Source organism: Acyrthosiphon pisum, chromosome X (assembly GCF_005508785.2).
Source record: "Acyrthosiphon pisum isolate AL4f chromosome X, pea_aphid_22Mar2018_4r6ur, whole genome shotgun sequence".
In the NCBI taxonomy this organism is placed as follows: Eukaryota; Metazoa; Arthropoda; class Insecta; order Hemiptera; family Aphididae; genus Acyrthosiphon; species Acyrthosiphon pisum.
This window is the reverse complement of record NC_042493.1, coordinates 122977603-122988436: the sequence shown is the minus strand read 5'-3', so window position 1 is coordinate 122988436 and position 10834 is coordinate 122977603. Positions and strand designations below refer to the sequence as shown.

General features: G+C 29.5%; 2 protein-coding genes and 1 long non-coding RNA gene across 3 annotated transcripts; 1 reads left to right on the top strand and 2 right to left on the bottom strand.

The window, feature by feature from the left end:
- Positions 1-592: 592 nt before the first annotated feature.
- LOC107882689 lies at positions 593-3913 on the bottom strand. The gene is made up of 3 exons (XR_001678864.2): positions 3437-3913; positions 1238-1330; positions 593-1165 (listed from the first exon to the last, which is right to left on the bottom strand). It is a non-coding gene; the product is annotated as an uncharacterized LOC107882689 (long non-coding RNA).
- A 670-nt stretch (positions 3914-4583) lies between these two features.
- On the top strand, positions 4584-6355 carry LOC100571035 (putative nuclease HARBI1). Its single transcript, XM_029485781.1, has 3 exons — positions 4584-4699; positions 5138-5466; positions 5537-6355. Exons 2-3 carry the CDS (start codon positions 5239-5241, stop codon positions 5840-5842), a joined length of 534 nt encoding a protein of 177 aa, XP_029341641.1. The 5' UTR covers positions 4584-4699; positions 5138-5238; the 3' UTR covers positions 5843-6355.
- A 359-nt stretch (positions 6356-6714) lies between these two features.
- LOC100571125 lies at positions 6715-8977 on the bottom strand. The gene is made up of 3 exons (XM_016801404.2): positions 8349-8977; positions 7578-7704; positions 6715-6887 (listed from the first exon to the last, which is right to left on the bottom strand). Exons 1-3 carry the CDS (start codon positions 8536-8538, stop codon positions 6761-6763), a joined length of 444 nt encoding a protein of 147 aa, XP_016656893.1. The 5' UTR covers positions 8539-8977; the 3' UTR covers positions 6715-6760.
- Positions 8978-10834: the final 1857 nt, after the last annotated feature.

Here is a 10834-nt window from a genome sequence, read left to right as displayed (position 1 = left end):
ACAATATTATAAATATATGACAGTGAGTGGTGTTACAACCTGCCTTTAAGTGTCTTGTGTGTCCCTAAACCGTCTGACGAGCTCTTGTCATGGACTCGTATATATATATGATCAGGTCCTTTGGAGTGGGTGGTCGTTGTAGTGGCTAAATTCGGTCATGAGACAGAGTCCGGGTCACGAAATTGGTATGCAGGACGACTCGTATCTTTCGTATGAGTGTTGACTTTCCCGAGGAGATACGTGTGACGACACTTTTATGGTTTGATTGTTTCATACTATGCTTTTGCAACGACCTCCGCAGGTTATAACATACTAATTGTCTTATTAGTTACATTTGTTAGATATTGCTAAGAAAGTGCGATACGCTAGTTTATACATAATTAATTTATACGTAGGTACGTAACACTTTGATATCACATTAAGAAATATAGGTATAAGAGTTGCCCAGTACATTGTGTAACTTTGATAGCATATTAAAAAGATTGATATCTCAAAAGATAACATCAGAAATTTAAAAATTAAAACGTTAAAATATTGATCATAACTAGCTGTAACTAATATTTAATTTTGAGTTTTATCGTTAATACTACAGAACTTATTCATGAAATAAAAATAAAAATTGTCATATAACAGTATAAAATTATCAAAGTTATCCCATTTTACGGTACCTAGGTATTGACAATACATTTAGTTTATTTTTAAAAGATTACTATTTACAAATATAAAACAATGAATTTCTATTTATTTAATTTGTATACACACATTTTGTATGTAAATATCATATAAAATGTAACATACAAAAAATAGCTAATATAATAATTTATTATTTTTTTCCTGGCAATGATCATCCAAACATAGTGTTAGATACTTTATTTTTATATTATTTTTGGTCTTTTGACAATAGATAATATACAACTATTTACAAAAATTTACAAATAGTTATGATTCAATAGAAATAATTTTAATTATAACCATTAATATAATTTTATGTATGTACTATTATTTATTATACTTAAATGGCAGCATAAACCATTGGGATTCAAAGTTTGTATTTATTATTTTAATTAATTAGCTTTTCTTACAAAACTAAAGCTGAAAAAAATATGCTTAACTAATATTTTTGAGACGCCCTTTGACAAAATGGACTCCGAGGTCGATACTGCTCCTATGTATAACAAAATATAATATTATAATACATTATAATTGAAATTATGGTTTTATATAAAAATTTTATTACTTATCTTATTTTGTTAACTGCAGAAAAGCAGCCAGTATAGACAATTTTATATACGGATTCCAAAAATTCTCTCCTGTGAAGGTCCTGGAAAATCTGCAACAAATTAAAATTAAAATAAAAGTTTGAAAAAAGAAATTTACATTAAAATGTGTATAAAGATTATTAATACGCCAACAGTGACAAATATCTTTAACAATTTAAGATTTTATAATTTGTAGTTTTTAGATTAAATAAAAACAGAACAGTATAACAGTTATGTTTTCAATATTTAATAATACTTTTATAAACTATATAATTATATAATAAATTATTATAGGTACCTATTATAATATTTTGTTATAATTTTTTCCATTTCTTAACCCATTAATAATGTTTAAGATGTAAGTCATAAATATACTAATTTAATATTAGTAACAATGTCACAGACATTATATTAACAGTGCTGGCCTGGCCACTTAAGGGCCCATGTAGGTTTTTTGTTTAGAAGATCAACCTACATCTATTAGTTATCAAATTGTATGCATGCAATTTCAATTAAGAACATAATATCATACTTAATTTATTTGAAGTTAATTCAAATCTTTTTTTATTTTAAAAAAATTATAAATTATCTTGGAAAAATCTTCCTGGATGTGGATCTCTAGTTTATTTACAAAAAAATCATTATTTTTTTTAGTTAGATCCTCACATATTTTATACAAATATTAAATTTCTTCTTAGTTAAGATTATCATTACGTTCTAATCATTGACCAAACTTGCATGATATAGTTAAGTAACTTAGTTTGAAGATAAATTTAGAGCAGTGTAGATACAGAAAATATATCTAAAATGAGTGAAGCCATAAAAATATTGTCTACGTTTGACAATTTTTCAAATAAAATGTTAGCCATGCCCGTGCACTTGGTGAAGTTGTTAAATTAATCTTGTATAATCTTGATTAGAAACTGGAGGAATGTAACAAATTTGCTGGTCAATTACAAAATTGTATTATGGATGATGGTATTAGTTTCTAAAACTCAAAATGTGTGACCAGTAATTTTTAGTAGTACAGGTCAACGTGCGTGATGTTACAGATCACTATAAATAGGAACCTATATTTTTCCAAACTACGCGTTCAGTCAATGTGGTATTGACACGTAAAATAATGGAACACGAAGTAGGATTATAATATTACTGATTTTTATTTATTAAAAATATTATATGGTCATGTAGAACATTGTGATAACCAAGTCGGTCACACACTCGATATACCCTGAGTCAACATACTTGTATGCTATATACGAATGCCCTATACGCATATGGATTACATGCACACATATGCAACACAGTACCTATGCTTGGGACCATACGTCATGCATTATTTGTTGGTCTGTTACCTACAGGGGTGGATAGGCCCATAGGGAAAAAGGGATTTTCCCTGTGGGCCCCCATCTATGTTTGTGGCCTGGGGGCCAACTCGGTCTACACATTGTTTTTTTGCAGAATAAAATATTCACCAAATATGAATAGTTTAAATTTAAAACTATTCATTTTTTTGTATAAATTATTAATACTTAGGTACCTACTGTTCTTTTTAACAATGTAATAATAATACTACGACTAGTCAGAATTTGCTTACGGATCTTTAACATAGTATTTTAAATTTTTATCGTTAGTCGAAGACCGAAATATCCTCGTATGTTTCCCTAACCCTCTCCCCATTATATTGTGTTTTGCAATTTTTTTTGGCCGATATTTCGTACGGAATTTGTACAAATTTTTTTTCAAAGTTATATGAGAATTTGTGTGAGGGAGCTATAGAAACGGTTCTCCACCCCTCCCCACTATTTCCAAAACTACTTATTTATGTGAAACTTCTATGTACGAGTAGATATTTATAGTACGGAATTTGTACGAATTTGTACGACCTCACGGTGAATATCTAATGCGAGTGAAGCGACCAAATTTTTTTTCAATTTGGAGGCCCCTTCAAATATTTCCCTGTAACATAAATACTACCTATCCACCCCTGGTTACCTATCTGTTACTAATAATTTAGTTATCATAACTCAATTGTGTTATTGTTCTCATTTTATGTTGTCAAATTATTTATCGATGTTAACGTGTTTTGGTTAAAGAGAGGTCGGGCGGCTGAGCAGAGATCGCTGCCAAACTGCCTCGACCAAACACTGTAATATTAACACACACACTTAACTTACTTGCAGACAAGACGTTGACCTTTCCTTTTGGTATTCCTATCCGACCCAACTCGTTTTTGTTTATTTTGCAAACTCGTCCGTCCGTTTATATTTTCAGCTTTCTATTACATTTATAAATGACTTGTATAGATGTTTGTAATTAATTATTTTAATTAATATTACGAAAATTACATGAACTGTAATAAAATAAAAAAAAAAGGCATTATGCAAAGACGAGTTGCTCAGTATTGTGAACAAATTGTTGGTATATTTTGTTGATAAAAGATAAAACTATGCGATAACGGTTAATTATTATCGGGGGAAATCGCAAGTCGACCAATGAGAATCGTGCTGGTGCCGTTATCATGACTCTGTACCACGGTTTAAGATATAATATCTTAAACCGTGCTCAGTACGTTTGTGGCACGATGAGGAAATTCAGGAGCGGCAAACGTTTTGCAGAACGAACGCCAACGTTTGAAACGTTGAAAACGTAGAAATTCGTGAGCGCTTGGTTTAGTGCGGTATTTTGTTTACCGTGGTCGTGGTGTAAGACATAAAAAAAAAATGAATCGTGATAAGTCGTGATACTAACTCAATTTATATAATCAATTTTTATTTGTGATAGTAACATATAATAATTAATATTATAATTATTATTTTTATTAAAATTTTAATTTATGAATTAATTAATTATTTTGTTATTAATAAAACATTATTATTCCTTTTATAATGAATACTTTTATTTATTCTGAGCTTCTAAGGCCCAATGCTATAAACCATTTTCTTAATGAAATTCTTGTAGCCATTGATATAGGTAAGAATTGTTGGTTGTTATTTATTGTTACTATCCTCGTGTAAGTTTTTTTTCATCTTTTCACTCAATGATTGACTCTTTTTCAATTTCTATTTAGATGATAATGATGATGATGGTGACGATGTCTATGAAAATATATTCTGTAGTGAAAAAATAGTCATACCAAAAGTTACAAAGTATTCTCAAAATGTAGTTGTCATTTTAAATGATTCAGATTTTAAATGTCATTTTCGATTAAATCGATCATCATTTGAAGTAATTAATAAAAATTAATAATTTTTAAAAAAGAAATGTTTAGAATTAAATAGGTAGTTAATGATTTTTTTTTTGTTTTTATAGGTGTTGTTTAAAGAAATCAGTATAGAATATAATTTAAGTGAAGAAAATATGGTTGGTGAAAAAAGTAAAACCGTTGAGAATAATATTTTATTAAGTTTATGGTACATGGCCAATTTAGAGACATACAGGTAAAATAAAAAAATAATTCATAAAAATTTAAAAATGATCTATAAATTAAAAGTAAAATTTGGATATTTCACATATTTAATGAATGCATAAATTATCCACAACTATTTTAAAGTGCTTAGCCACAAAAAAACATACAGAAGATAGAAACCATCAATTTTAATTTCAAATTTGAAAAACAATTTATCATTAAACATTGGATGAATAATTTTTTTTAAGGAATATGTGTATATTCTTAAATGTTATCCTCAATTGTCACATACCTTATATAAATAAATAAGTTAAAATAATGTAGTATATTGTGTTATACATGGATATATGTATTTAAATAATTATTAGATAAAGGTACTTTGTAATAATAAAACAATAGTAATTTTAGACCTGCAAGTAAGTTTTTAAAACTAACCCAACTATAATTTGCTTTTCTTTGTAATATACAGGAATTTGTTATGTATGATTTTATAACTGTGGACAACTTGGTGATCGATTTGATGTGTCGAAAAGCAATGCACATGGTATTGTCAGAAAATTTATTTCCATTATGGAAGTCCATAAGCATAAGTTTATAAAATGGCCTCGGGGAAATGCTATACATCAAACTCTTCAAGATTTTAAACACCTTAGACCAAAGGCTTTCCCTGGTGCTTTCATGGCCTTGGATGGATGTCATATTAAAATTCCTACTCCCTGGAATAAACGTACACGAATGAGGCATGTTGATCAACGTTGCTATATCAACCGCAAACATGTAGCTTCTGTAGTTTTACAGGTTGGTCATTACAATAAAAAAGTTGAAAACTATCACTTGAGTTGATTCTTATACATTTTATTCTTAACAGGGAATATGTGATAGCAATCAAAAATTTACCAATATTTTTGCGGGTTGGCCTGGTGCATCACATGATGCCAGGATTTTTAGAAAAAGTAATATAGGTGTTGCTCTAAATGGTCCACTGCAGAATTTAGTTCCAGAAAATTGTTACATCTTAGCAGATTCTGCATATCCATTATCGGATAATGTAATGGTTCCATATCATGACAATGGTGCACTAACACCTGAAAAGCATAATTTTAATCGTATCCTGAATTCATCTAGAGTAGTAATAAAATTAACATTTGGAAAGTTGTTGGAACGATTCAGGTGATTTAAGTATGTATATTTAGAAATATTAGGTAAATATTGATATTTAACACTGTACCACTCATTATTGCTGCCATAAACTCACTCCCTAAACATATCGTTACTGACATACAATTTAAGAGTACAATATGTTTGGTTATACAAATAATTTAAATTATTTTATTATATACCCTTGTTTCTAATTAATTTTTACATTTTGTAGGTACCTTGAAGTTTACAACAAAGATTTTTGTGGTGCTTTTATTTCAGCTGCATGCTGTTTGCACAACATATGTATGGACCAAAATGATCAAATTGACTGTGCAGATTATACTTCTCAAAATCAAGAATACAATTTAAATATTTCTGAAATTAATCTAAACACAACTAATAAAAGAGATGAAATTTGTAATGAATTATCTATAAATATATAAATAAAATTCAATTTAAATATCGACACTTGTTTTATTTTCATGATAAATTTTAATACAAAATAATTTTATGTCTTTTACAAGTATTATGTCGAACCATGCTTTGATTGACTCTTCCTCTCATTACAATTCAATTTATTTATATAAACAAACAAATCAGCTCACATAGTTAAATAAGTTTAATAGTTTATCAAATAATTAAAATTTAAACAAATATAATAGAACATTAAAAACAAAATAAAATATTCATAACAAAAGTAATAAGTGTAATAACTTAAAATGAAAAATTATTGTAATCAAATTGCAGTTTTCAGTCTTTGAAAATGCATAAATAAATCAGCCTTGATAGTTTAATAGTTAATAAAATGATTAAAATTTAGATAAATATAATAGTAGATTAAAAACAAAATAAAATATTCATAACAAAAGTAATAACTTAAAATGAAAAATTATTGTAATCAAATTACAGTTTTCAGTCTTTGAAAATACATAAATAAATCAGCCCTGATAGTTTAATAATTATTTTTAAGTAAAAGCTTCTCTAACAACTCAACCTTTTTATTTTCTATTTCATTTGCCTCGGTTAGTTTGTTCAAAAGGTTTTCATGAATTGTTATTTTCTTTTCATCTCTGATTGCCCTGAAAATGAAGTTAAAATTAATCTATCAAATCTGGCAATGTATGCATTGAAATATACCAAATAAATTAGAAAAATGCATAAACATGTCAATTAGGCAAAAATATGCTAGATAAGACTTCACATATTTAACCACAGCACCATGAAATGGATTTCTATGTCATCTAATGGGTAGATAATTAACACTCTACTATTAATCAACTAAACATATGAACACTGTACATAACCCTGCACTTTCTCTCTCTCATTTAAAAAACAATGTTTTAATTTGATTAACAAATACCATGTAAATATGGGCCACTACAGTGAGCCGTACACTCGTCCACAGTTTAGTTTAGTTTGTAACTAACAAGTCACTATACTCTATTCAGGATAAGTTTGAACCGCGTCACGTAATCAGACTGAGCTGTCGAACAGTGCCTGACCCCCCAATGCGATCTGTGATTGGCAGACAGTCATCGTTGGGCGCCTGTGTTAAAGCTCTCACTGATGACCGGATTGTGGTGGGAATGCGCTGAAAAAACATGTTTTGGTCGAGCGATCGGTTCAAACTTATTCTGAATAGAGTATAGTCAGTATGAAAACAGAACAAATTAAATGTACATTATAAAATATAAATGTATATAATATTTAACAGTGCAAACATGAAAAAAAAGGTCTATTCAAATAAATAAAAAAATTTAATTACAAACCTTTCTTCCATAAGTCTTAACATCTTTTGTTTCCCACGACCACTCTCTGAGACCTTGGGCGATTTTCTTTTGGGACATGTTGTAGTATTTGACACTGGTGAACCAAATGATTTAGAAGACAAACATTCTAAAAATATTGTGTTATATAGTATTAAATATCTATAAGTAGGTACATTTCTACATTTAACCCGTCGTTGGTATCGCTATGCAAAGTCCCGCAATTGGTATTGAGTGAGCGATGCGCTCACCTCATTGTTTTTTTTATGATTATTTATTATATAATGAACATAAAATATTGAAACCAACTACAAATTATTTATATTTTAATCTTTTACAAAAATGCTCTTACAATTTTTCTTGATTATAAATTGCTGAACACTAAAAATTAATTTATAATTTTTTATAGATAATATAATCATTATCATTCTACTTGGCCCTAGTGGTCTGGAATATTTTACTGATTGTTATACAGTACGCACATGAATATTGTGTGCTCCTTAAAAATAGGTCTGAGTTAATGAAAAAGTATTAGGTCAATCTATTGAGTGAGTGTAACACTCAATTTATGGATATTGACAATATTGCATGTCAATATCTAATCAAGAGTTATTTATAAAACTATTATATTTGCAAAAGTATATTTAAACATATGTCGATTGAAGTTATTAAGAGTATCAGATGAATCAAGTAATAAATAAATAAGTGGCTCTCAAAATACTAACGAGGTGAGCGCCGAACTAAAGACGGGTTAACATATGAAATAATAGTTACCTTTTGGTGGAGAAACATTTGATGTAGACCCTAAGAACTCGTTCAATATGTCATAATACTTCCAAGTTTGACAGCCTTTACCAGTAACTTTTTTTGATGCATTATCGTGTACTTTGTTAAATTGAAATTTCAATCCACGCCACTTATTGCTACAGACGTTAGCATTAAAGCAATAATTTTTTTTTTTCATTTCTGAAGAGATGTCTTCCCACAATCTATTTTTGTTCCTGGCTGATGCAAAATATTTGTCTTTGTCTTTTCTAAGCTCGATCAAAAGTTTAATAGCTGAATCATTCCACACACTTATGAAGCCTTCAGACGTTTGTTCTATTTCTTCAGACTGATGATCTACAACTCTTTCTTCATCGTTGTCAATATCTTCAAATAGAGATCGGCACACAGAATTTTTTTTTGGGTTCTGAGATGATTTTGTTTTTAACAATTACTTCTTCAATACAGTTTCTTGATATAAAATCTGTATTATTCATAATCATCATTTGACTGTGTGGGTTGGCATTTGCGTGTTTAACAAAAGATATATTTCGAGACATATTAGTTAATAGGTAACAGTTAAAATGTTTAATTAAATAAATATACTTTATACTAATAAAGTTAATCCAAAATCAGGAATAATAATTGTAATATAATTATTATAATATAATATAATTCTAAAAATTAATTTAATATTTAAAATTTAAATATGAATTGTGATAACGATAATGGCAATAGTATAAACAAAAACAACCACGGTTCTGGTTACTAGAACGAAACAGACCAAACGCTTGCAACGTTTGCCGCTCCTGAATTTCCTCGATGTAGGTATGTATGTTTCACCCACATCGTGGTTTGTGGTACAAGTACATTTCGTCAGTACTACTCCAAAAGTACCAGGATCGCAGGGCCCGGCGCTCGGGTTCTTCAATTTCGACGTCGGCGGCGGTGATAGTAGCAGCTATTCGACAAACGGCCGCCGTTGGGGCATGCGATCCTGTTACTTGTCTCTTAAATTTTCGCGGAAAAATAACGTTTAAAACGCGTTTATTCCTACAATGTAGCCAACCGAGGCTCAAAAACGCTACGACGCGCGTTGTTCGGCTGCGACTATGACGACAACGATAGTTCAACCAAAATGTACCAATCTAGTGTCAATCATACCAATGGAAAGACTTCTTAAAACTAATTTGAATTTTTTAATACCTAATTAATAAAAACTTAAATTAAACTTGAAATATTGAGATATATACGTCTATAATATAATAATAATATACATATACGTCTTTAGATTCTAAACGGCTATACATTTTTTTTGAACATTTAAAATGTCGTAAAATGATTGTTCGAAAACTAAATTAAATATCTTTAAATGTGACCTGATCGACCTCGAGTGGACGCATATTAACGAATATTCAAATCTGTTTTCAGAAGGCTTATCGCGTTACCAGGTCCATCGGTAGAATTGATAAAAAGTACAATATTATTACGAGGACGCCACACCCGCAAGTGTTGTCTCCGTCTTCCGAACGCGTAACATACCAAATTTACGCTCAGAAATTCACGTCTTATGCCGTTAGCTTAAAAATTAGAGCGAATCGACCTATTATGAAACTTTATCGTAAGAACATTTTCTGTATTTTATTGGTAGTTTTTTTACGATAGTTAAGTTTTTAAGTGTGTTAGTGTGTATAATAAATGTAAATTAAAAATGCTCTAACTCACCTAAAAACCGAATTATCGTAATAAAAACTAGCAACAAAACATAGGTAACGTTCTTACCATCAAGTTTCATAATAGGTCGATTGACACTAATTTTTAAGCTAACGGCATAAAACGTGAATTTTTGAGCGTAAATTCGGTATGTTACGCGTATGTAAGACAGAGACACATGCTGGTGTGGCGTCCTTTATATGGAGCATTGTACACCGTTTAAATTGTTTACCGTTCACGGGCCCAACTCTGAGGTGGAGACTTGTTTATGCACGACTCAGGGCCGTTCCTAGGGCAGGGCGAAACTTTACCACAGTTGGACGAGCCCCGCTTTAATAATATCAAGTAGATACGATAAAAAAAATTAAGTTGATGAGCAAAGAAAATGTAACATAATATTTTATATTTTAGTAAAATAATGTTATATATTAAACTGTTGTAAGGTCTACTACCTACTTAACTGACGTCAGATAAATGTATCGAATTTTAAACAAATTATAATGATAACAATTTGTTTTTTAAAGCAGAAATTGAAAAAAATTATCTTCGAAGCACTCGGTCCGGAGAAAAGTCACAATCTTAGGTATAGTATATCCTACTTGTCTATGCAAAAAGAAATTGCCAACCAACTAAAATATAATGATATTATACTGACACAGTTCCTGATAAAATAACAAATATTAACAGGTAAGAATTTTTTCAAAAGCTACAATCAATACACCCAATTAAAGACATTATCGCTATAGCTACATACTTGTATCAAATGTCGTGTACTTCGTCAA

Coding starts and splice junctions, on each gene's coding strand:
- LOC100571035 (XM_029485781.1), top strand. CDS start 5,239: ATGGAAGTCCATAAGCATAAGTTTATAAAATGGCCTCGGGGAAATGCT. Junction 5,467..5,536: donor TAGCTTCTGTAGTTTTACAG/GTTGGTCATTAC, acceptor TATTCTTAACAG/GGAATATGTGATAGCAATCA.
- LOC100571125 (XM_016801404.2), bottom strand. CDS start 8,538: ATGAAAAAAAAAAATTATTGCTTTAATGCTAACGTCTGTAGCAATAAG. Junction 7,705..8,348: donor AAATGTTTCTCCACCAAAAG/GTAACTATTATT, acceptor CAATATTTTTAG/AATGTTTGTCTTCTAAATCA. Junction 6,888..7,577: donor TTAAGACTTATGGAAGAAAG/GTTTGTAATTAA, acceptor CTTCATTTTCAG/GGCAATCAGAGATGAAAAGA.